At 46.9% G+C, this 25,310-nt stretch overlaps 2 protein-coding genes and 1 long non-coding RNA gene across 12 annotated transcripts in view; 1 reads left to right on the top strand and 2 right to left on the bottom strand.

Annotated features, from left to right (window-relative positions):
• Nucleotides 1-5,793, bottom strand: part of SLC5A11 (solute carrier family 5 member 11) — a 61,390-nt gene extending 55,597 nt beyond the window's left edge. The window contains exons 1-2 of one of the 2 annotated variants that reach the window (XM_039477907.2): nucleotides 5,735-5,793; nucleotides 5,315-5,514 (exon numbers count right to left, since the gene is read on the bottom strand). The gene's annotated coding sequence lies outside the window, so the exon portion shown is untranslated. Of the gene's footprint in view, nucleotides 1-5,314; nucleotides 5,515-5,661 lie in introns of both variants that reach the window. The other variant, XM_039477908.2, reaches the window with a different exon arrangement.
• A 5,165-nt stretch (nucleotides 5,794-10,958) lies between these two features.
• Nucleotides 10,959-23,895, top strand: LOC141580546 (uncharacterized). The gene is made up of 3 exons (XR_012512745.1): nucleotides 10,959-11,163; nucleotides 15,435-15,500; nucleotides 20,696-23,895. It is a non-coding gene; the product is annotated as an uncharacterized LOC141580546 (long non-coding RNA).
• TNRC6A (trinucleotide repeat containing adaptor 6A) overlaps nucleotides 22,242-25,310 on the bottom strand; it is a 219,020-nt gene continuing 215,951 nt past the window's right edge. For 6 of the 9 annotated variants that reach the window (XM_074381912.1, XM_074381916.1, XM_074381915.1 and 3 more), the window contains one exon: nucleotides 23,677-25,029. In XM_074381912.1, the coding sequence (XP_074238013.1) occupies nucleotides 24,654-25,029 (376 nt within the window). In that variant the 3' untranslated portion in view covers nucleotides 23,677-24,653. Of the gene's footprint in view, nucleotides 25,030-25,310 lie in introns of all 9 variants that reach the window. The other 3 variants (XM_074381914.1, XM_039477909.2, XM_039477911.2) reach the window with 1 other exon arrangement.

Here is a 25,310-nt window from a genome sequence, read left to right on the forward strand (position 1 = left end):
CCCTAAAAACAATAAAAATAAAAATAAAAAGAGTATAAACTAGGTTGGGTGCAGTGACTCACACCTGTAATCCTGGCACATTGGGAAGTTGAGGAAGGTGGATTGCTTGAGGTCCAGAGTTCGAGACCAGCCTAGCCAACATGCTGAAACCCTGTCTCTACTAAAAACACAAAAATTAGCAGGTGTGATGGTGGGCACCTGTAATCCTAGCTACTCGGGAGGCTGAAGCAGAAAAATTGCTTGAACCTGGGTGGCAGAGGCTGCAGTGAACTGAAACCGTGCCACTGCACTCTAGCCTGGGCAGCAGAGCGTGACTCCGTCTTAAGGAAAAAACAATGCATAAACTTTGTGGTCAGGCCAACCTTGGCCACTGATGCACATGAATCACGTTTTGAAGTCACAACCCCCCTAAGAGACAGGACTCTGATTAACTCCATTGCACAGGTGAGGAAAACAAAGCTGAGGCCAGGTCTAAGGCCACACTGCTAGTAAATGACTGAACCAGGGCTCCAACCCAGGTTTAACTCTGGAGCTCCTAACTGCTCTGAGACACATGGACCTTGGTGAGGAAAATTCCAGATGTGATAAGGACTGGCACGGGTCACACCTCCCAGGTGGGAAGCCGCTCACGCCCTTTCCTACCACTCCTGGGCTGCAGCGGAGCTGACTGCCTGCTCCACTGCAGCAAGCTGTGCGTGGCCTGGCCTGGGTCTAGGGAGGCTGGTGGAGGCTGCCCTGCAGGAGGGAAAGGGTCATCCTGAAAGGCAGAGAGGGGCTGTCAGGGACTAGAACTGCAGGAAGAAGGAGCTAAGTGACCACCCTTGCCCCCCCACCATCAGCTGATGCCATGGGGTTCATAGAAACAGAGAGGTCTCTAGAAAAATGCCAAAAAGACCGATCCTGGCTGGGCTCAATGGCTCATGCCTGTAATCCCAGCATTTTAGAGGGTTGAGGCGGGAAGATTGCTTGAGCCCAGGAGTTCAAAACCAGCCTGGGCAATGGAGTGAGACCCTGTCTCTACCAAAAATTTTAAAAATTAGCTGGATGTGGTGGTGCGTGTCTGTGGTCCTATTTGGGAAGCTGAGGCAGGAGGATTGTGTAAACCCGAGAGGTTGAGGCTGTAGGAAGTTATGATTGCACCACTGCACTCCAGACCCTGTATCAAATAATAAATAAATAAATAAATAAAGACATCCCAGGATTTGAGGTGGAAGCAGAGGCCAGGATCACCCCTAGTCTATGAGGAAGAGCCACAGCTTCAGGTATCTGAAAGAAATTCTAGGCACGGCAAGGCTGGGCAGTGTTCCCTGAATGGTCCACAGCAGGGTAACAGGGCATATGCCCAATGAGTGCAGGGGACCCAGCAGAGTGTTGTCCACTTGCCCTGCCCTTTCAGGGATGACCATGCCTATTCTAGAGAGAATAGACATCACAGAGCACCTTCTGAACTCAGACCTGTCCATCCAAATGCCAATGTGGCATCTCTCATGGATACTTTTTTTTCCCAAGGCAGAGTCTTGCTCTGTTGCCCAGGCTGGAGTGCAATGGCGAGATCTCAGCTCACTGCAACCTCTGCCTCCTGGGTTCAAGCAATAGTTCCACCTCAGCCTCCCGAGTAGCTGGGATTACAGGCACTCACCTGTATTTTTATATCTTTTAGTAGAGATAGGATTACAGGCACGTAGCTAGTTTTTATATTTTTTAGTAGAGACAGGGTTTCACCATGTTGGCCAGGCTGGTCTCAAACTCCTGACCTCAGGTAATTTGCCTGCCTTGGCCTCTCAAAGTGTTGTTATTATAGGCGTGAGCCACCGCACCCAGCTTCTCACGGATACTTAATAGATGTCTCACAGTTCACATGTGTGAGTTAGAGATCAAGCTCTCCAGCCCAAGCATGTGCTTCTTCCAATCTTCCCTATCTCATTAAATGGCAGCTGCATCCACTCTGCCACTCCTGCCAGAAACCTAAGGCATCCATTCATTTGTTCACTTATCAAGTGGTCTGTGAGTACCGCCATGTGCCAGGCACTACATCTAACCAGCAAGAGTGCCTGGTATGTAAATGTCTCATCAAATAATTTATAGCATCTCTTTCTTTTTTTTTTTTTTTTTTTGAGACGGAGTTTTCGCTCTTGTTACCCAGGCTGGAGTGCAATGGCGCGATCTCGGCTCACCGCAACCTCCGCCTCCTGGGTTCAGGCAATTCTCCTGCCTCAGCCTCCTGAGTAGCTGGGATTACAGGCACGTGCCACCATGCCCAGCTAATTTTTTGTATTTTAGTAGAGACGGGATTTCACCGTGTTGACCTGGATGGTCTCGATCTCTTGACCTCGTGATCCACCCGCCTCGGCCTCCCAAAGTGCTGGGATTACAGGCTTGAGCCACCGTGCCCGGCTATAGCATCTCTTTCTCACCTCCCAGAATCTACTCACCCCCAATACCATTCTCTCCTGCTTCCAAAATATAACAATCTCATGTATTTTTCCTCGTTTTTAGTGCTATCACCCTCGTCTGAGCCACCATCACTTCTGTCTAGTTAGAGCAAGATCCTCCAGTTTTGCCTCCCCATTACCCGTTCTTGCTTCCTTTTTATTTTTATTTTTTATTTTGTTTTAATGTATTTAATTTTTAGAGACAGGGTCTTGTTCCCTTGCCCAGGTTGGAGTGCGATGGTGCCATCATAGCTCACTGTGGCCTCAAACTCTCAAACGTCTGTGCTCAAGGGATCCTCCCACCTCAGCCTTCCAAGTAATTGGGATCACAGGTGCATGTCATCATGCCCAGCTAATTTTTGTTGTTGTTGTTGTTGTTGAGATAGGGTCTTACTCTGTTTCCTGGGCTGAAGTACAGTGACACAAACACAGCTCACTGCAGTCTCGACGCCATGGGCTCAAGCAATCTCTGCACAGCTCTGGGATTACAGGCGTGAGCCACCATGCCTGCCCTCCAGCTAACTTTTTATTTTATAATTTTTTGTAGAGATGGGGTCTTGCTATGTTGCCCAGGCTGGTCTCAAACTCCTGGCCTCAAGCAATCTTCCTAACTTAGCCTCCCAAAGCACTGGGATTACAGGCATGAGCCACCGCATCTGGCCTTCCTTCCATTTAATCCACCCCTCACATGGAAGCTAGAGAAATCTTTATTTATTTATTTATTTATTTATTTATTTATTTAGAGACAGAGTGTCACTCTGTTGCCAGGCGCCAGGCTGGAGTGCAGTGGCGTAATCTCAGCTCACTGCAACCTCCACCTCCTGGGTTCAAGTGATTCTCCTGCCTCAGCCTCCTGAGTGGCTGGGAGTATAGGCACGCGCCACCATGCCCAGCTAAGTTTTGTATTTTTAGTAGAGATGGGATTTCACCGTGTTGGCCAGGATGGACTCCATCTCTTGACCTCGTGATCCGCCCGCCTCGGCCTCCCAAAGTGCTGGGATTATAGACGTGAGCCACCACTCCTGGCCTGAGAAATCTTTAAATATGAATCAGATCAGATCATTTTCCTGCTAAAACATCTCCATGCTGCTGAGCTGCTTTGTTGCGCTGCCAACCCAACGACACGCTAGCATTCATTTTATTCCTGGAACACAATTTCTGGAACACGATTTCAGGGTCTTTGGCATTCTGTTCCCTCTGCCTGGGATACTCTTCTCTGTACTCTTTGCTGGACAAGCTCCTACTCCTCCTTTAGATGTCAGCCTGTTATATATCCCTAAAGGAGCCCCCTCTTGGCCTCAATATAAAAATTGGGTCCCCAAGTTATTCACTCATGGCAAACACAACTTCTCATCACAGTTTAATTAAGTGTAACATTTGACGTGTGTGATCCTCTAATTATCCCTTGTCTGCACTGCACAGCAAGCCCCATAAAGGCGGGGACCATGTCTCTGTCACTCTATTGTGTCCCCAAAACAGACATGCAGTAAATGTTGGTACAACAAACGAACGTGGGATTTTAGAGCCTGTGGTATAGAGCCTTTGTACACCGTGACCCTCCCCCCCCAAAAAAAGGGATGGCATTTTTCCAAGTCCTATCTGCAGGGGGTCTGATGGGCTAGCACACTTCTATCAACCATTGCCTAGAATAATTCAGCAGAACAACATTTGAAAACCACTGATTGGTGGGGTGCAGTGACTCATGCCTGTAATCCCAGCACTTTGCAAGGCCAAGGTGGGAGAATCGCTTGAGTTCAGGAGTTTGAGAACAGCCAATGCAACACGGACCTCATTTGTAGAAAAAATAAGAAAGTTAGCAGGGCATGGTGGTGTGCCTGTAATCCCAGCTACTCAGGAGGCTGAGGCGAGTAGATTGCTTGAGCCCAGGAGTGCAGGGACGTAGTGAGCTATGATCGCACTACTACATTTCAGCCTGGGCAACAGAGCAAGGCACTGTGAAAGAAAATACAGAAAGAAGAGAGAGAGAGAGAGAGAGAGAGAGAGAGAGAGAGAGAGAGAGAAGAGAGCAGAAGGAAGGAGAAAGAAGGAAGGAAAAAAGGAAAGGAGGGAAGAAGGAATAAAGAAAAGAAAGAAGAAAGGAATAAAAGGAAAGAAAGATGTGGGAGGGAAGGAAGGAGAAAGAAAGGAAGAAAAAAGGAAAGAAAAGGGAAGATAAGAAAAAGGAAAGAAAGAAAATAATAAAAAAAAAAAAGAGAAAGAAAATTACTGATACTGTGGTAAGCTCATAGCCACAGGAATTGTCTCAGCTTGGCCACCCACTATCTGTATGACCTCAAGTTATTTAATGGCCCTTAGACTCCATCTGTGAATTGCGGGTGGCTGTGCCTACCTTCCAGGGTTTCTGTGTCAGTTAGATGAGATCTGGATGTAAAGCTCTCTGTGTGAGTCCGACACGTACCAGTGAGGACTTGTATTTGCCTTGCAGTTAACAGCAGCTGCAGTTGTAGTAAATACATTTCTCCTGCTTTTTGCTGCTTATGTGGATATATTTACCTTGATTATCTCTGAGTAACACACCTGTGGGGGTAGGCCAGCCTGAGGTTCATATTCCCATTTGACAGATCAGGAATCTGAGACTCGGGGAGGCAAAATGTTTGGTTCAATGTCCCTGACCTTGGTTACGTGGAAGAGCTGGATCTCATGTACAGTGCTGCCGGCTGCCAGCCGCTGGCTTCATACAAATGCCCCCCCACCTAAACACACTCCATTGTCCTGGTAGGTGACAAGCTTTCTCTGCAGAGAGGGCTGAGCTTCCCTTGCCCCACAGGTCACAGCTAGAGTCCTTCTGACAGCACCTGTTCCCAGACCAACTTCCCAGTTGGGAGAGTGGGTACGTGCTTGGGGGCAGGGGGATGTCTTACCTTATTTCAGATGCAGGGCTCACCTGCCCTGGAGGCTGTCAGTGGCTTCTAAGGTGCTAGGAGGTGGTGGTGGCTGTAAGGAGGGGGACACCGGAGGGAGACACGCCAAGAGCTTCAAGAGATAGCAGTGACCCTTCCTCCTGTATCCCTGCTGCTGAGAGAGCCTCCAAGAGGGTCAAACTCCAAACTCCAGCTTAGTTCTGGTGGGGAATTAAAGGAAATGTGAATGATCTCCCTTGGGGCAGAAGAGAGGCTGGGGCCCAGCCCAGGACCCTTGAACTCTGACCAGGTGGGGAAGGCGACATGCCCCACACTCTGCCCACACCGTCCTCCACCAGGGCCCTCACCTGGGGAGGGGGGACCCATGGCGTGGAGAGGTTGGGGGACGGTGGAGCCCAGGCCCCATCCTGCTTCACTCACCAGCTCTTCCACTGTCCCGCCTCCTCGCCGGGGACAGGCAGGCTTGGGACGAGCTGGGGGAACGGGGGGAGGAAAAATGCTGGCGGGGGATGCAGGGGACAGAGGCAAAGTGCCAGGAGGGACGTCCAGCCACAGCCCTCACCGCAGCGGCACCAACAGGAACAGCAAACACTGCTTCGGCCACCCCTTTCCATGCGCTCCTCCAGACAGAGGCACGGCAAACAAGAGGTGTCTGAGGCCCTGAATAACTGTCAGGAGTGACTGAGCCATGGTCAGGAGCCCACATTGGCCTCAGGACATCAGGAAAGCAGCGGAGCACAGCGAAGGATTCTACTGGAGTCTCAAAGCATCCAAAACTCTTTTTTTTTTCTTCTTTTGAGACAGGATCTCACTCTGTCACCCAGGTTGGAGTGCAGTGGTGTGATCACAGCTTCCTGCACTTTCCTGTGGCTGCCACTGTGGTGAGGGCTGTGGCTGGATGTCCCTCCTGGCACTTTAACTCTGGCTGGCATGATCACAGCTTACTGCAGGCTCAACCTCCTGGGCTCAAATGATCCTCCCACCTCAGCCTCCCAAGTAGCCGGGACTATAGGCATGAACCTCCATACCCAACTAATGTTCTCATTTTTTTGGTAGAGATAGAATCTTGCTATGTTGCCGAGGCTGGTCAAGAACTCCTGGGTTTAAGTGATTCTCCCACCTTGGTCTCCCAAAGTGCTGGGATTATAGGTGTGAACCACTGTGCCTGGCCAAATACCAAAGCATTTAAAAAATCGTTACTAGGTTTTGCAAACCAAGGGGCTTGAAACAATTCTAGAATGTTCACTTTTCTAGAACAACCTGAAGATCTGGCCTCGCCAGCTCCCCATGGCCACAGGACAGCTGCTGACTGGAGAGGAGTCTTGGCCTCCCGCTCTCACTTCTTCACTGTGCCCGCCAGGTTCTGGGGGCCCTCAGCTGAGGCCCTTGTCCTGGCACCAAGTAGCCAGAAATAAAAGCAGTGATGCACACATGCCAAGCTCTGTTCTAAGTGCACGACGTGACTTTAATCACCTGGTCTTTCCAACAACCCTCCAAGATGGGTCCTGCTTCCTCTAGCTGCACTGGCTCTCCTTCTTTTCCTCCACTGATCAATTTCTGACAGTCTACACTTGCGGCTCCCTGTGGGATGCACCCAACCTCCCTGCAGGGTAGGCATTCACTACACAGCTGCTGGGAGAGTGTGGCAGATAGGAGAATCGCTTAAACCCAGAAGGTGGAAGCTGTGGTAAGCCAGGATTGTGACAGTGCACTCCAGCCTGGGTGAGACAGAGTGAGACTCTATCTCAAAAAAAAAAAAAAAAAAAAAAAAAAGGTAGCTGACAAAGAGTACAGATCTTACGATTTCATTTACATGAGGTTCAACAACAGGAAAGATGGATTTGTGGTGACAGAAGTCAGAGAGCAGGACCCAGCGATCAACTGGAAGAGGGGGGGGAGTGTGCGCTCAGAGGTGATGGAAATTTGTATTATCTTGAATTGGGTGGTAATTATATGGTATATACAATTTGCGAAACCCATTCGATTAAATGATTAAGATTTATGCTTTTTTTTTTTTTTTTCCAGACAAAGCGTCACTCTGTCACCCAGGCTGGAGTGCAGTGGTGCCATCTCAGCTCACTGCAACCTCTGTCTCCTGGCTTCAAGTGATTCTCACCCTCCCAAAGTGCTGGGGTTACAGATGTGAGCCACCCCACCTGGCTGACTCATGCATGTTATTGTATGTAAAGTATATCTTTAAAAGTGAGAGCAAACGGCTGGGTGGGATGGCTAATGCCTATAATCCCAGCCCTTTGGGAGGCTGAGGTGGATGAATCCCAAGGTCAAGAGATTGAGACCATCCTTGGCCAACATGGTGAAACCCCGTCTCTACTAAAAATACAAAAATTAGCTGGGCATGCTGGTGCACACCTGTAGTCCCAGCTACTAGGGAGCCTGAGGCAGGAGAATCGCTTGAATCCTGGAGGCGGAGGTTGCAGTGAGCCGAGATAGTCAACATTCCAGCCTGGAGACAGAGCAAGACTCCATCTCAAAAAAAAAAAAAAAAGGGCGCGAGAGAGCAAGCAAATATACAAGCAGCGAGTTTATACAGAGCAAATACAGTTATTGCGAGCCTGTCTCCCAGATTTTAGTTCCAGCCCTTTGTTACCACATAAGAAAGTGGGCTTATGTTGCCAGCCTTCCTTTTTCAAGAGAAACCTCAAAGTCTGGGTTTTCTTTTCCTTTCTTTCTTTCTTTCTTTCTTTTCTTTTCTTTCTTTTTTTTAATAGGAACTCTGATGACTTATAAGTTTTGACAAATTCAAAAACAAAATTAGTTAAAATGCTGGGTGAGTCAAAGGACGTACAGGACTCTGTTTTGAACCCATATCCCTAAGTCACCTGTTCTCCTAGTCAGCTGAAGATGTGATTTCCTCCTGGATTTTCTACAGTCTTTTAAAAGCAGGCCTTCACCCACCCACATCCCTAACAACCCACATGTTGCTATTTGTTGCAAGAACTGAAAAGGGCAAACCCTCAAAGCTGAAATAGATAAACTTTCCTAGGCAACATGCAAGCCTGAAAGAGAGTCCCTGTTAAGACAAGATACATTTTTTTGACTTAGTAACAATGAGACCTTGGGAAAGTTAAGACAAGATACATTTTTTTGACTTAGTAGCAATGAGACCTTGGGAAAGTCCCTCAGCCTCTTTGAGCAATCAATTTCCTCCCTCCCTCTCCCAAAATGATACAATCCCCCAAGTTAATCACAAGCTGCCTACCTAGCATTTAGTTGACACTGAGAATTTCAAGGTTTATTCTTCCTCTTTAGGGTGGCTTCAAAGAGGGAAAACTATACTTTCTTTCCTTTTTTTGGTTTTGTTCATTTCTGTATCTCCCTAGTGTCACAGTTCTCAAAAACCTGTGTTGCTTTTCATCCACAGTAGTGCAGGAGTGTGTGTGGCTTAAGAACTCAGAGATGGGGCTGGGCGTGGTGGCTGACACTTGTAACCCAAGGCGGGCAGATCGCTTGAGCTCAAGAGTTCGAAACCGGCCTGAGCAACATGGTGAAACCCTGTTTCTACAAAAATTAGAAAAAATATAACTGGGTGTGGTGGTATACACTTATAGTCCCAGCTACTCGGGAGGCTGAGCGTAAGGATCACTTGAACCCAGTAGGTTAAGGCTGCAGTGAGCTGTGATCATGCCACTGGACTACTCCAGCCTGAGTGACAGAGTAAGACTCTGTCAAAAACAAAAAACAAAACAAAAAAATATTCAAATTCAGAGACGGGAGTCAGGTAGACCCAGGTCCTTATTCCAGTTCCTACACCTCCTAAATGTGTATTCTCATGCAAATGATTTTTCTCATCTGAAAAAAAGGATGTCATAATAGTAGTACTTAGCTATTTTATTGGGAAGATTCAATGTGATAATATATATATGTAATGTTGTTCTTCTCCCCCTTCCGTTCTCCTCCACCTCCTCTTTCTCCTCCTCCTCCTCTTCCTTCTTCTTTTCTTCTTTCTTCCTCTTCCTTTTCCTCCTCCTCCCTCCTCCTCCCTCCTCTTTCACCCCTTCCCCCTCCCCCTCACCTCCCCCTCCCCCTCCCCCCTCCCTCCTCCCCATACTACTTCTTCTTCTTCTGAAGTGAGTCTCACTCTGTCACGCAGGCTGGAGTGCAGTGGCACGATCTCAGCTCACTACGGCCTCCGCCTCCTGGGTTGAAGCAATTCTGCCTCAGCCTCCCAAGTAGCTTGGAGTATAGGTGCCTGTCACCACGCCTGGCTAATTCTTGTATTTTTTAGTAGACACGGCGTTTCCCCATGTTGGCCAGGCTTGTCTTGAACTTCCGACTTCAGGTGACCCACCCACGTCACCTCCTAAAGTGCTCACCGCCTAAAGGTGTGAGCCACTGTGCCTGGTCCTCTTCTTAATACCAAGTTTTTTTTCTCTCTATTCATGAAAGTCTAGTGTAGTTTTCCAGAGACTAAGTGACATGAGCTGCAGTAACAGACTGAATACAGAAGCAAATGCAAGACTCCAGCTGTCTTAAACCAGGCATTAAAGAGATTTGCAGAAACAAAATGATGCCACTCTTTCCACTAAATCTTTTGGGAAAATATGAGATTAAAAAAAATGAAAAATTATTTAACATGCAGTGGGTTGATTATTCTTTAAAAAAGCAGGACATGGCTGGGCACAGTGACTCAAGCCTGTAATCATAGCACTTTGGGAGGCTGAGGCGGGCAGATCACAAGGTCAAGGATCGAGACCATCCTGGCCAACATGGTGAAACCCCGTCTCTACTAAAAATACAAAAATTAGCTGGGCATGGTGGCGTGCGCCTGTAGTCCCAGCTACTCGGGAGGCTGAGGCATGAGAATTGCTTGAACCCGGGAGGTGGAGGTTGCAGTGAGCCAAGATTGTGCCACTGCACTCCAGCCTGGTGCCTGGCAACAGAGTGAGACTCTGTCTCCACAAAAAAAAAAAAAAAAAAAAAAAAAAAGCAGGACATGGGCCAGGCATGGTGGCTCATGCCTGTATCCCAGGACTTTGGGAGGCGAAGGTGAGGGTGGATCACCTGAGGTCAGAAGTTCAAGACCAGCCTGGCCAACATGGTGAAACTCTGTCTCTACTAAAAATGCAAAACTTAGCCGGGCATGGTGGTGGGTGACTGTAATCCCAGCTACTCAGGAGGCTGAGGCAGGAGAATCACTTGAACCCAGGAGGCAGAGGTTGCAGTGAGCTGAGATCGTGCCACCGCACTCCAGCCTGGGCAACAGAAGGAGACTCACCTCAAAAACTAAAAATAAAAAAATCAAGCAGTACATATTTAAAATTGTTTCTTAATTTAAATGTCTAATCTGGTAAATATCTATAGCTATAGTTCAAGCTCCTTGAGTCCGTCGGTGTTAGGGGGTCTTGAGACCAGTTTTAGAACTTCTGTTCTGTGGCCAACCTGTATGAGCCTGTGCATCTAGGAGAACTCTTGCAAATGTTATGTCTAAACCCAAAGCCACATAATCTGTTAAAAGGTGTCTTCTGATGAAAATAGACCCTTACTGGAAAACCTATTTATGGCAGTAGATTCTGTTGGGGTACAAGCTGTTTATATCTCAATAAAGCTTGCTGGTTAGTGTATAGTAGATTGTTAATTAATCAACAAGCTCTTTTAAAATTAATCACTAAACACTTTAACAGTAGGTCAACCACGGCAGAGAGGTTAAAATTTGGAGTGTGACTTGAAGACACTGGAGGCTGTTGGAGTGGAACAGGATCCCGCGAAAGACAGTTGACCAAAGCTTCCACCAGCACGAAGCTGGGTTACAGCAGGTGGTTTTACTGAAGAGCCACTGCCACGGGCATTGGTGGCAAGTTCCAGCATGGGGACAGTTGTGTGGCATGTAGGTAGGTACTGGGCTCTGCTTCCAGTTTTTAGCTAAATCCTGGCTCTACTGACTTTGTGACTTATGGTAAGTGTCCCCATTCACTGCTCTGTGCCTCAGTCTACCCATTTGTCAAATAATTAGGGCTGTTGTAAGGATGAAATAAAATAATGATCTGGGGTGGGAAATGGCCAGCCAAACCTGCCCTTCTCCCTTACTGGGCACAAGGCTGACTATACTGGGCAGCCCTAAGTTTTGTCTAGCTGTGGCTAGCTCTTGCCAATGGAAGTAAAGGGAATGTGATCCATACAATTTCTGCCTCCTGTGATTAAGAGGGAGCTCCCTGCCCTTGTCTCCACCCTGCCCCTTTTTCTGCCTTCTTGCTGGTCAGGATGGTGACTGCCAGGGTGTCCTTGCAGGCTGTGTGTATGGAACACAGTAGAGCTGCTAGCAGCCTGGGTTCCTGTTGGAACAGAGAAGTCACTGACTTGGAGCCTCCCCGTGGCCTGAGAAATGGGACAGAATGAATTTCCTTATTTTAGCCGTGTTATTGCTGAGTCACTTGTTACAACAGTGCAGGCTTTCCCCCTAAAACATTCACATACATTGTTTGCAAGTGTGGCTGCTCATGATAAACACTGTGTAAACTTTGCAATCAGGGCCCTGCTGTCTTGCTCTGGAAGGATACAGCTATTTCAGCCTCAGCACAGGAAAGACACACAGAAGATATGTGTGTGTGTGTGTGTGTGTGTGTGTGTGTGTGTGTGTGTGTTTATTTATATGTGTGCGTGCATGTGTGTGTGTATGTATTTTTTAAGACAGGATCTCACTGGCCCAGGCTGGACTACAGTGGCACAATCTTGGCTCACTGCAACTTCTGCCTCCTGGATTTAAGCAATTCTCTTACCTCAGTCTCCTCACTCTCCTAAGCAGCTGGGATTACAGGTGTAGGCCACCACACTGGCTGATTTTTGTATTTTTAGCAGAGACAGGGTCTCACCATGTTGGCTAAGCTTGTCTCAAACTCCCAACCTCAAGTGATCTGCCCACCTCGGCCTCCCAAAGTGCTGGATTACAGGTGTGAGCCACTGCACCCGAACACAGAGAACACATTCTGAATCTTTTGCAGTGTTGCAGAGACACATACTTTGCCTTTAGTCTCCACAACTCACTAGGTATGTGATGCTGGCAAGTTGCTTCACCTTTGGGAATCTGCTTCATTATCCATTAATGAGGGAGAAATATCACCTCCTTCCCAGGGTGGTGGTGAGCCTTCAACAAGGGCACACCTGTAAACTGTTGAGCTTTCTTCTGCAAGTGCTAAATAACTATGTGTTACTATTTTAGAGACCATCTTGCGTATTCCTAGTAGGGACTAGCTCATGAATTGCCACCTGTTGAAGTTGTGCTGAATCCGGGGTTGGTTGCTGCATCTTGCAGCTGCATTGCCCAGCGGGATGATCGCCTGATAGTGAAAAGCATCTGGGCCTTCCCTGTCCAGTCCCAGGGCCTTCCCTGTCCCCATGTAGCCAAAGCCCACTAGGAGCTAGAATAAAACAGAGAAGGCAGATATGGAAGGCAGATATGGGACGTGCTGGCCACACCTTAGGAAATGTTTCTGTTCTCATGGTGCCTGTTGATGTGGCTACAGTCTAGCCCTTAATGCAAGCCTGGCTCTAAGAATCAAATTATCCCAATTGTATAGGGTTTTTGTTGTTATTGTTTTCTGAGATGGAGTCTTGCTCTGTCACCCAGAATGCAGTGCAGTGGCGAGATCTTGGCTCACTGCAACCTCAGCCTCCCAGGTTCAAGCGATTCTCCTGCCTTGGCCTGCCGAGTAGCTTGGATTATAGGTGCCCACCACCATGCCTGGCTAAGTTTTGTATTTTTAGTAGAGAAAGGGTTTCCCCATGTTGGCCAGGTTGGTCCGAAACTTCTGACCTCAGATAATCCACCCACCTCGGCCTCTCAAAGTGCTGGGATTATAGGCATGAGCCACCTCGCCCAGCCCTGATTGTTTTTGTTTATTTTGACAGGACCTTGTGCTGTCACCCAGGCTGGAGTGCAGTGGCATGGTCACAGCTCACTGCAGTCTTGATCTCCTGGGCTCCAGTGATCCTCCTGCTTCAGCTTCCTGAGTAGCTGAGACTATAGGCACATGCTACTGCACCTGGCTAATTATTTTATTTTTTGTAGAGACGGGTTCTCACTATGTTGTCCAGGCTGGTCTCAAACTCCTGTGCTCAAACTATCTGCCCGCCTGGGCCTCCCAAAATGCTGGGATTGCCGGGCACGGTGGCTCAAGCCTGTAATCCCAGCACTTTGGGAGGCCGAGGCGGGTGGATCACGAGGTCGAGAGATCGAGACCATCCTGGTCATCATGGTGAAACCCCGTCTCTAATAAAAATACAAAAACTGAGGCAGGAGAATTGCTTGAACCCAGGAGGCGGAGGTTGCGGTGAGCCGAGATCGCGCCATTGCACTCCAGCCTGGGTAACAAGAGCGAAACTCCGTCTCAAAAAAAAAAAAAAAAAAAAAAAAAAAAAAAAAAAAAAGCTGGGATTATAGGCCTAAACCACCATACCGAGCCTCAAATAGTTCATAGGTTACATATAATATCATTGTCTCTAATGTCCTCTAAATTCTACAACTTTCATTATAATCACCCACATTTCATAATAAATAGTAGAGGGGAGGCTTGAATGACATGCCATTGATTAAAGCAAAGGCGGGCAAACCATGCTCTCCACCTGCCAGGCCACATCTGGCCCACTGCTTGCTTTTATCAATAAAGTTTTATTGAAACACAGCCATGCTCATGTGTTTACCTATCATCTCTGGCTCTTTTTGGTAGCGTTGAATACTTGTGACAGAAACTGTATGGTCTGCAAAGCCTAAAATATTTACTATCTATCTGGCCCTTTACAGAAATTGCTGCCTTTTTACCCATAGCATCTCCCTGTGAGGCACCATCTCCAGAGTCCAGGGAACTGGAAGGAAAAACCTTCAAATTTTCCTATTCCCACTCGCTCTCAGAAGTTATTAAAACCCTCCAGGAAGAAACATGAGTTCAAAGCAACTGTCTGGTAACAAAGATAAATCCTTCTCTGAAGCCCTCCAGTTTGACTAACAGCCCATTTGCCCTGTTATTATGAGAATTTCAATTTAAATATAAACCTTCTCTCTCTCTCTCTCTCTCTCTCTCTCTCTCTCTTTGAGATAGAGTCTCACTCTATTGCTCAGGCTAGAGTACAGTGGCATGATCTCGGCTCACTATAACCTCTGCCTCCCAAGTTCAAGTGATTCTCATGCCCCAGCCTCCAAATAACTGGGATTACAGGCTCATGCCACCACACCCTGATAATTTATATAATTCTTCTATGTGCGTGTCTTAGCTACTGAGAAAAAGCACAAACAGGACAGAATTGTGAACAAAGCACTCTCTTGAGGCTTTTCTCTATTAGATACTTTCACACTTAAAAAACAGGCCAGGCACAGTGGCTCATGCCTGAATCCTAGCACTTTGGGAGGCAGAGGCGGGAGGATCATCTGCGGTCGGGAGTTCAAGGCCAACCTGACCAACATGGTGAAACCCCTTCTCTACTAAAAATACAAAATTAACCAGGTGTGGTGGCACATACCTGTACTCCCAGCTGCTCAGGAGGCCGGGGCAGGAGAATCACTTGAACCTGGGAGGTGGAGGTTGTGGTGAGCCAAGACTGTGCCGTTGGACTCCAGCTTGGGCAAGAAGAGCAAAACTCCATTTCAAAAATAAAAATCCAAAATAATTTTGCCAAGGGAAGAAGCTAGACAGAGGTCAGAAAAGCCTTTATGTGTAGCTCTAGTTCCTAATTTGAGAAACACTGCAGTGTGATCTTCTAGGCTGGGAGAAGCCCTAGAGAGAGTCAGAATGAAGACCCAAGAGTGAGGCTAGACCTGTACACATAGTACATACTCTGTGAGTCCATTTACATAGAAATCTAGAACCTGGGAACAAATCTCCGGTGATGGATAAGTGTTTGCCTGGGGTTGGGAGAGTCAGGATGGAGGGATCACATAGGGGAAGAAGGAAATTTCTGGGGACACTGCTGATATGGCTTGGCTGTGTCTCCACTGACATCTCATCTTGAACTGTAGCTCCTCTAATTCCCATGTGTTGTAGGAGGGAGCCGGTGGGAGATAATGAATCATGGGGATGGTTTCTCCCATACTGTTCTCGAGGTAGTGAATAAGTCTCATGGGATCTGATGATTTGTTCCCCCTTTCACTTGGTTCTCATTGTCTCTTTGCCAGCTACCATGGAAGACGTCCCTTTGCTCTTCAGCCATGATTGTGAGGCCTCCCCAGCTATGTGGAACTGTGAGTCCATTAAAACTGTTTCCTTTACAAATTGCCCAGTCTCAGGTATGTCTTTATCAGTAGCGTGCAAATGGACTGATGCAGATGGGTATGTTCATTCTCTCTTTTTTATTTTTATTTTTTTGAGACGGAGTTTCACTCTTGTCACCCAGGCTGGAGTGCAATGGCACGATCTCGGCTCACTGCAACCTCCGCCTCCTGGGTTCAGGCAATTCTCCTGCCTCCTGAGTAGCTGGGATTACAGGCACACGCCACCATGCCCAGCTAATTTTTTGTATTTTTAGTGGAGACGGGGTTTCACCATGTTGACCAGGATGGTCTCGATCTCTTGACCTCGTGATCCACCCGCCTCGGCCTCCCAAAGTGCTGGGATTACAGGCTTGAGCTACCACATCAGGCCGGTATGTTCACTCTCTTATAATGGTTTCACCAGTTATGCCTATGTCAAAACTCTTCAAATTGTACGTGTATGTGTAGTTTATCATGTTATTTCTACCTCAACAAAGTGGTTTTAAAGAAGCATAAAAATTTATATAAATGGGTTCTTATGGAAAAACATGGACCAACGTTAGTTACATGAAAGAAGCTGTGGTTGACGTTAAGATGGAGGATTAGAGGCTGGAGGGAGATGCTTGGCTTCTGGGGGCTTCCATGAAATCGTGAGTGCACTACAAAGGTGTGGCAGTATTTGAATGTCTGGGTTCCCCTTTTAAGTGCCTTTGTTGTTGTTGTTGTTAAGACACAGGGTCTTGCTCTGTTGCCCAGGCTGGAGTGCAATGGCACAATCATAGCTCACTGCAGCCTTAACCTCCCAGGCTCAAGCCATCCTCCCTCCTCAGCTGGGACTATAGGTGTGTACCACCACACCTGGCTAATTTTTGTAGCTTTTAGAGATGGGGGCCTCACTGTGCTGCCCAGGCTGATCTCTAACTCCTGGACTCAAGCAACCCTCCTGCCTTCGCCTCCCAATGTGCTGGAATTACAAGTGTGAGCCACTGGGCCTGGCCTCAACTACTTTCCTATATTTACATGGCTATGTATTTCTCCATGGAGCTAAATATCAGCACTCTCTGCTATTCAGTGTTAAAATGTCTGGAATGTATTCATTCATGGATTCGGCCATTCAGCAGATATTTCCTAAGTGGAAATGTGTGCCAGGCAGTGTTCTAAGCTCTGAGGATTAAACAGAAAATGTGGCAGGTCTGTCCTCACTCTCAGGTCTTCATTCTCACTTTCTCTAGGGGCTTCTCCCAGCCTAAAAGATCACACTGCAGTTTCTCAAACTATGAACTAGAGCTACACACAAAGGCTTTTCTGACCTCTGTCTCCCTCTAGCGGCTGCACTGACTCTCCTTCTTTCCCTCCACTGAAGTTTCTAAATCTACACTTGCTGCTCCCTGTGGGACGGACCCAACTTCCCTACACGGTAGACATTCACTGCACGGCTGCTGGGAGAGTGTGGCAGCTGGCTCCCAGCTGAGCCAGAGGAAGGACAATTCCTAAATCCACAGCCTAAATCCAGTGCTTGGTCAGTGGCGGTCCTTGTCCTTCCCTGGGTGCAGGGCATATCTGAGGGGCATCCTAGCTGCACAGCTCCCTGTAGGTTTGGCTGAGTCCTCTGATACTACTTCACTGCCACTCAACTTTCCCTCTCCCCTGGCTCACCTGCCTTCCTCCCTCACCAATGTACTCTGAGGATATTTTCCAATAAGCCACTTCCATTCAGATCTGCATCTCAGAATGTGATTCTTGGGAAATCCAACCTACACCACCACCTTCATCTCCATCATCCACTAACCCCTCACCCCACTGGGATCTGGCTTCTGCCTCTACCCCAAAAATCATCTCCACTGTCACAGGTCCATCCATGCATGGCGTTTCCCACAGATTTTATTTATTAACAGGCAGCATTTCAGACTGTGGCTTTCTCCTTCCCGGAATTTTCCCCTCTTCCCCAGATCTGAGGCTCTACTTTCTCATGGCGTCCATGCCCACCCTCACCTCACCAATGCCTCTTCAAATCTTTGACTCTTCCTGCTCAGACCTCTGGTCTCCTTCTCCTCAAATGATATTTCCTCATCCTTCATTCTACATATTCACCCATTTCCATGCCTCAGCCATCATCTCTGATTCATAAACTCAAATTGGTATCATTATTGGTTTCTTCCTTAAACATACATCTGTCTAGCCATCCATTTATCCATCCATCCGTCAATCCATGCATCCATTCATCTATGCATCTGTCCAACCATCCAGCCATCTATCCATTCATCCATGCATCCATCCATGCATCTGTTCATCCATCTGTCCATCCATCCATCCATTCATCCATCCGTCCGTCCGTCCATGCATTCATCTATCTGTCCATCTCTTTGTTCATCCCTCTGCCCATCCAAACAACCATGCATCCAAAATATTTTCAGAGTACATACTATGTGGTCTGAGCTAGGTGCTAAGGATACACTGGTGAAAAATTAAAGTGTCCTCACTAAACGCAGTTGCCAACTGAACAGCTCAACTGGGCTGTTTCCCAGGCTCCTTGACACATCATATAGTACACCCAACTACCACTCCCTGCACCAGAAAACCCGCTGTTATCCTCCAGGATTCCTTCCCTTGGCTAGCAGCAGTTCACCAAGTCAGAAGTGGGAGATCATCCTAGACTTCTCTCCTTCACTCTCCACAGACCCCAGCATCCATCTCATTGGTTCTTCATGCATTTAGCTCTTCCCTCCATCTCTATGCTGCAGCCCTGATTCTGGCTTTTATAAATTCTTGCCTCAACTTCCAAATTAGTTTCCCATCTAGCCTCAAGGTCTAGACCCTTCTGGTTCCTCCTCCACACCCTCCCAGAGGAGATGGTTAATGTTCACTCTTCAAACACATCACCCACCTTGGGTCCCTTTTCTACCCTTCCTTACTGTGCTCAGTGCCCCACAAAGCTGATTACTGTAGGTTTCAGGTGACACACCTGGCTTTCCTTACTTCCCGGCATCCAGTTAGGTTTGACCAATAAAGGCTTCAAGCAGGTTGGGCCCGTGGTGGTTCATGGCTGTAATTCCAGCACTTTGGGAGGCTGAGGTGGGAGGATCACTTGAGCCTGAGAGGTTGAAGCTGCAGTGAGCTGAGATTGCACCACTGCACTCCAGCTTGGGTGACAGAGTGAGACCCTGCCTTAAAAAAAACAAACACCTCTTGATAGCAGTTTATATAGATCTATCTCATTGTCTTAGTGGCTAACTAGTCCAGCTTCTGGATGAAGTATAGTTTATTTAATGGTTCCCTTCTTAGAACCAATACTACTAGTTATTTCCCAGTATCCAGTCTCTCCTTCTTCCCTAACAGCAGAAGTGTGATGTTTTAGCTGGGAACAAGGATAAAGACTTCAAGTTGCAGCCTCCCTGCTTGTGTGATTTTCTGCCCAATAGGATGTGGGCATAGTCAGGGTCAAGACCTTAGTGGGGAGGAGCATGCTCTCCTCATCACTCCGTCTCTCTCTCCACTGGCTGGGATGTGAATATGGAAGTGAGATATCTGCCTATGCAGATGACAGTGCTGCAAGGATGGAAGGCATCCTGGGTCCCTAAGTAGAGCTAGGATACCAGCCCTGGACTCCTTATAGCCCAACAGTCCATGACAAAGGGTTGGTCTAACTCCGAAAGACCACATTAACCAATAACCAGTAGCAACTCCCAAGGTCAAAGAAGGGCATGTTGAAGGAGCTCTTCCTCTGTCATGGTCCCTCATCTCAGACACTCACAACTTCCGCCATTTCTGCACATTGCCTCAACTGTTATTTACCTAACAACTTCTTTCAAGTTAACTCTCTTGTTAAATACAATATAAATGTATTTATTTTATTTTTTTAGAGATGGGGTTTCACCATGTTGGCCAGGCTGGGCTCGAACTCCTAACTTCAGGTGATCCACCCACCTCCACCTCCCAAAGAGCTGGGATTACAGGCGTGAGACACCACACCCGGCCCCAGAAATGCATTTATTTAAAAAGAAAACTAGCTGGGCACAATAGCTCATGTCTAATCCCAGCACTTTGGGAGGTCAAGGTGGAAGGATTGCTTGAGCACAGGAATTCGAGAGCAGCCTGGGGAACATAGTGAGATCTCATTTCTACAGGAAAAAAAAAAAAAAAAAAATTAGCTAAACATGATGGTGTGCACTTGTGGTCCCAGCTACTCAGGAGGCTGAGGTGAGAGGACCTCCTGAGCCCAGGAGGTTGAAGCTACAGTGAGCCATGATGGTGTCACTGCACTCCAGCCTGGGGGACAGAGTGAGACCCTGTCTCTAAACAAATAAAAGGAAACCTTGGCTGGGCGAGGTGGCTCACACTTGTAATCCCAGCACTTCGGAAGGCTGCCAAGATGGTGAAACTCTGTCTCTACTAAAAATAGAAAAATGAGCCTAGTGCAGCAGCAGGCACCTGTAACCCCAGCACTCAGGAGGCTGAGGCAGGAGAATCGCTTGAACCCAGGGGGTGGAGGTTGCAATGAGCCGAGATCACACCACTGCACTCCAGCCTGGGTGACAGGGTGAGATTCTGTCTCAAAACAAAACAAAACAAAAACAACAACAAAAAAGGAAGCCTTAACAGACCATTGTTGTTTGCCATATCCAGCAGGTGATTAAAAATCCAATTAAAACCAGACAATGTTTATTAAACCAAAAATTAAAAACAAGATGAAATACAGGCACCTGAAAACAAGTTCCCAAAGAGAAGAGCGGGCCTTTTATTGCGTACGCAGTAAGGACCTGTAGTCATTGCTGGTACCCAATACCCCTTAGCTTTATGCCTGAAAAATCTTGTAATCACTCAAGATTTAATCACATGATCTCATTTTTATCACAGTAACTCTAGAGAATGCAAGGATGGCAAGGGGCTTGGATTCTGGTGCCAAAGCAGAACCAGGGAAGAAGTCCCCACCCTGAAGCTTGGGCCCCCAGGGGTCAACGGCTAGGCACTGGGGACTGGAAGCCCCGACCCCAGCAAACCTCACCACAGCACAGGGTCCTAAAGAGTCTTGCGGTCACTTACTGAGATGACCTTTTTTAAAAAAACATTTTGATGTCAACTTATTTACTCCTTTGCCAATATTCAAATAGGTAGGCATTCAAAAAAAGAAAGAAAAAGAAACCTTTAAAACGGCCAAATAATCTGTTCTACTTTTTTTTTTTTTCCAGTCGGAGTCTCACTCTGTCTCCACTGCCAGGCTGGAGTACAGTGGCATGATTTTGGCTCATTACAACCTCTCAAGGATCACTTATGCCCAGGAGTTTGAGACCTTGTAAATACCTATTCAGGAAAAGTTCCACCAGGGCTGAAGGACTGGTCTCTGTCAAGGTCCATGTGGGTTCCAGTTCTGGCTCTTGCTCAGAGACAGCCCCCTCGACAGCTGAAATCAAAGGATCAGCAAACTCTGAAGAAGTGGGAAAACCAATTAAGTCCCAATGCATAGAAATGATGCCTTAGCCGAATGTTAAGAAGGCTTCCTCAGTGCAACCTCAATTGTCATCCCCCTACCTCTCTTCTTTTGAGACGGGGTCTCACTATATTGCCCAGGCTGGTCTTAAACTCCTGGGCTCAAGTGATCCTCCAGCCCCAACCTCCCAAAATGCTGGGATGACAGGCATGAGGCCACCGTACACGGCCATCCCTGTCTTGATGCAAATATTCCTCCTTCATCTCAGCCCCTACCTTCATGCTGTTTAACCTGAATTTGATCCTCTGGGTCAAGGACCTTGCTTTGACCTTCGTGTCATTCCCAGTTCATCCACCTGCACAAGCCAACGGTGTGGCACTGCCACAATCTCCTGTTCTCAGATGTCAACAGGTGACAGCTATTATTCCTTGCAATATTCAGCCACTACCATCCGTCCGACAAGGTGGATTACAAAGATGAGTGAGAGCCTATCAGCATGTGGTGGCCTAGCACAGTACCTCGAAATGATGGAAGGAGCTAATTACTCTTGAGGCGGAAAGGAAGCCCAGGGCAAGCTCTCCTCTAGTCCTTGCGGGTGGGGAGCATAGCACTGCCGAGATCCTGAGGATCACTAGAGCTGGGAACACACCCAGGTGTGCAGAGCTGGGAGGGATATTTAAAAATGTGTAAATGCCTGTGGGGCCAGGCATGGTGGCTCACGCCTGTAATCCCAGCACTCCGGGAGGCTGATGGGCAGATCACTTCGAGTCCAGGAGTTGGAGACTGGCCTGAGCAACATGGTGAAACTCCCATCTCTACGAAAAATATAAAACTTCGCCAAATTTGGTGGTATGCACCTATAATCCCCGCTATTTGAGAGGCCGAGGGATGAAAATAGTTAGAGCCTGGGAGACGGAGCTTAAAATGAGTCGAGATCCAGAGTGAAACCCTGTTGAAAGAAAAAAAAATGGAAAAAGGAAAGTAAGAAAGAAAAAGAAGAAAGAAAAAAGGAAGAAAGGAGAGAGAAAAAAACGGAGGAAAAAGACAGAAAAGGAAGAAAGGGAAAAAGGAAAAAGAAAGTGCGTAAGTGCCTGTGTTAGAAAGTTGACCCCAACTCTTGGCGGCCGTGAGTGACGAGAAGGCCCCTGAGCCCAGGGTACAGCCCAATCGGCTGCAGGTCTGTGTCAGACAAAGAGCAGCCCCCAGACACTGGCAGTTGGGATTGATCAAGACTGAGAAGTAACACCGGCTTAGGGAATAGAGCTGTATTTACTTAAGGACTAGGCAAAGATCCAAACCACTTTAAAAAAATTTTAAATCAAACACTTTATTTCCACATAACAAGCGCAAAAAACTCCCAAACACTTTAACAATACAATTAACGCAGTTATGAATTATATACTACTCAAAGCCCCAAGGTCAGAAGGTCAATCAGCTTAACGCTCCAAACATTTCCAGACATGGTTTTTCAAAGCTACCTTTGGTTTTTGGAAAAACCAGTATGGAAGTCAATATACATTGAACGCACTGAATTACATCTGCTTATCGTAAGGTGTCCGACAACATCAGCTCACACCTGGCAAGTTGGAGCATGATCTGAAGTCATACACTGAAATCCAGACACAGATTTTGCCCCGAGCTCCTGCAGGGAGAAGCGAGGGCCGTGAAGGGGGAAGAAAAGGCCAGTCCGGGTGTGGCGTTTCTCGCTTTGTAACAGAGGTATGAGAGTTTAACACTAGTACACTGTCAAGTCATTAAGCTTCATGTTCCACATGGTTTCTTGCTGAGGCTTGAGATGGGCACAAATGGTGGGGAAGATGAAGTCACAGAAGAGTTTTGAGCAACAAGATCCCAAAGATGCTCAGAGAGGGTGGGAAGGAGCAAGCTACAGTTTCCCATTGTTCTCACATTATTTCAGGGTGAAATTGTGATGAGTTCAGATAAAATGTTCAAATATTTGCTTAGATTTTTAATCAGTTGCTCTATGAGAACCCTCATACATAGCAACTTTGAAACTTTCATTATAAAAAAGAGCCTACAAATAAATTCACAAAAAAGAGACAATTAACGTTGAGCAGCCAAAAAGTCATGGTTTATTATATCTGAAGAAATTTCATAATTCAAACACAACCAAACTGTACATTTTACAATCACATTCTATTTGTAAACAGTTAAAAGCCACTGACTTCTTTTGCATCTTAGGACACAAACAGTTAGAATCAAGGCAATGAAATGATGGCAAATTCTGTACTGTTAAAATTTTTACCCTTGTTTAGTCTCTCTTCTTTGACTAAGCAAGCATTATAATACCATTTGGGGGCAAAAAAAGGGGGAGGAAAGAAAGTTTAAAATGGTGTAACTCGTTAGTTTGCAACAACATTTAAAATTTTCTTTATACAACAAACAACTCTGTAAGCCCAATATCTTGGTTACAGTATGCATAGTTACTGATTTCGGCTTTAAGGTACAACAGTTAAACATTAACACAGTCACAAGAGAGCAGAAACATATGGAGCCACTTGATGGGATTACAAAAAATTATTACCTATTGATTATTAGCAAACCATCATCACTCACTAATAAAAAGACAGCATCTGAAAGCAGAATGTCAAACTCCAGCTTTAAGCGTTTTTTTGTATTTTCTTTTTTTTGGCAGAGAAAATTCTTTAACAGAGCAATATGTAGTATCAGTGCTAAAAGTTGGGGTTTTTCGTTTTTTTTCCTATAAGAAACTACAAGGAGTTTTTTTTTATTTTTTATTTTTATTTTTTTAACTGGGGAACTGGTTTTCCTGAGAACCATGCTCTTTGATTTAGGACAGGAATAGAAAAACAAAAGAACATGGCCAAATGCTGCTCCTTTTTCCCAGAGATAGAAAGCATCTTTTAAATCATCCTCCATTTTTTTTTTTTTTTGTCTTTTACATTTTTTTTAAATGATGGAAGAGTAAACATTTTTTTTCTCAAAAAACAAACAAAAAATCTGTAAACAAGAAGGTTCAACGTGGGAACCTCCAAAACAAAATGGAAAGCCTATTCAAAGTGCAGGGCCCGTCCTGGGTGGCAGGTGGGCTGCAAGTCACAGCTGTGGCCACAGTTTTTCAAACTGCAGAGCGAAATTCTTTAGTTTTACAACATGAAAAAACTGGTGCAACACTTTCATTAATAATCCTAAGTCAGCATCCTAACTTGATCTTTTAAACTCCACGATACCACAATAAGGTAGGCAACATCAAGGCATAGTAGAGAGCGCACGCCTCCTAAGAACACCCTTGAGTAAACATTGACACTGGGACAGCTGCCCCCCATACTGCCGATGAGACGGAGAGAACATCATTCAGTGCAAAGGGAAAAGCTCATACGTTATCAGCCCAAAAAATGGTTTCGCAAAAAGAGAGAGAAAAAGGGAAGGGGGGAGGAATAGAAGAAAAAAAATCCGAAGGCTAAACATGATGAATAGACACAAGCGAGCTCATTCTCTACGGTTTAGCATGTATGGCGCTATTTGGGAGTGTAAATAGAGTAGATACCTTTTCACATTATAATATTGGCCTGCATGATTCAAGTATTCAAACTGATATGTTCTGGGGAAAACAAAGTGGAAAATGTGCAGAGAATAGCTGTTCCCACAGGCGGCCCCTGGCTGCAGGCGGCGAGCCCCACTTAGTGCTCCTTTCCCTCACATCTGAGGTCCCGGTCGGTGAGTCTGCATCTACACTGTTACATGGACTCTCCACCCCCACCCAGGTGGTCAACAGAAAGAAAAGCGTTAATGGGAGATGGGCTGCTAATTCCTCGGGGGTCGCTGCTGCTTGGAGGACCCCACAGGCTTGTGGAATAATGCGGGGTCCCCCAGAGTGAAGTGCCGTGAAGGTCTCCACAGTTAGTTCCCGACAGCCCAGCACCATTCCAGTGATTGAGATCGGTCCGGCTGGAGAATGAGTGGGAACAGTCGAGGGAGCCCAGCCGGCTCTGGCTGGACCCGAGAGACTGCCAGCCGGGAGAAGGGGTCAGAGACTGGCTTTGTGCAAAGAAACGACTGATCTCCTCTTCACTGGCAAACTCAGCAAGAATAGTAGTGTTCCCCAGTACACACCTAGAGGAGAGAGGCACCGTGGACACGTGAGGACGGTGCGTCAGGAGGGTTTCATTAACTCCCGAGTGAAGGTGCAACTTGTCTCTGCTAGAAAAGCCGCAGAGGGCGCAGAGCGAGAGACCACACCACATGACCTGTGCACCCTCCCTTCACCGAGTGTGCGCCAACAGCTCTCTGGGGCCTGGTGCTTCACCCAGAGTGAACTTCCTCGGTCTCCCACGGGTAATGCAAGGGACTTTCTAGGGCCATATGGCCAGGTCTGCTGCTCCCGCTTAGGAGTG

Source organism: Saimiri boliviensis, chromosome 12 (genome assembly GCF_048565385.1).
Source record: "Saimiri boliviensis isolate mSaiBol1 chromosome 12, mSaiBol1.pri, whole genome shotgun sequence".
Classification (NCBI taxonomy): Eukaryota; Metazoa; Chordata; class Mammalia; order Primates; family Cebidae; genus Saimiri; species Saimiri boliviensis.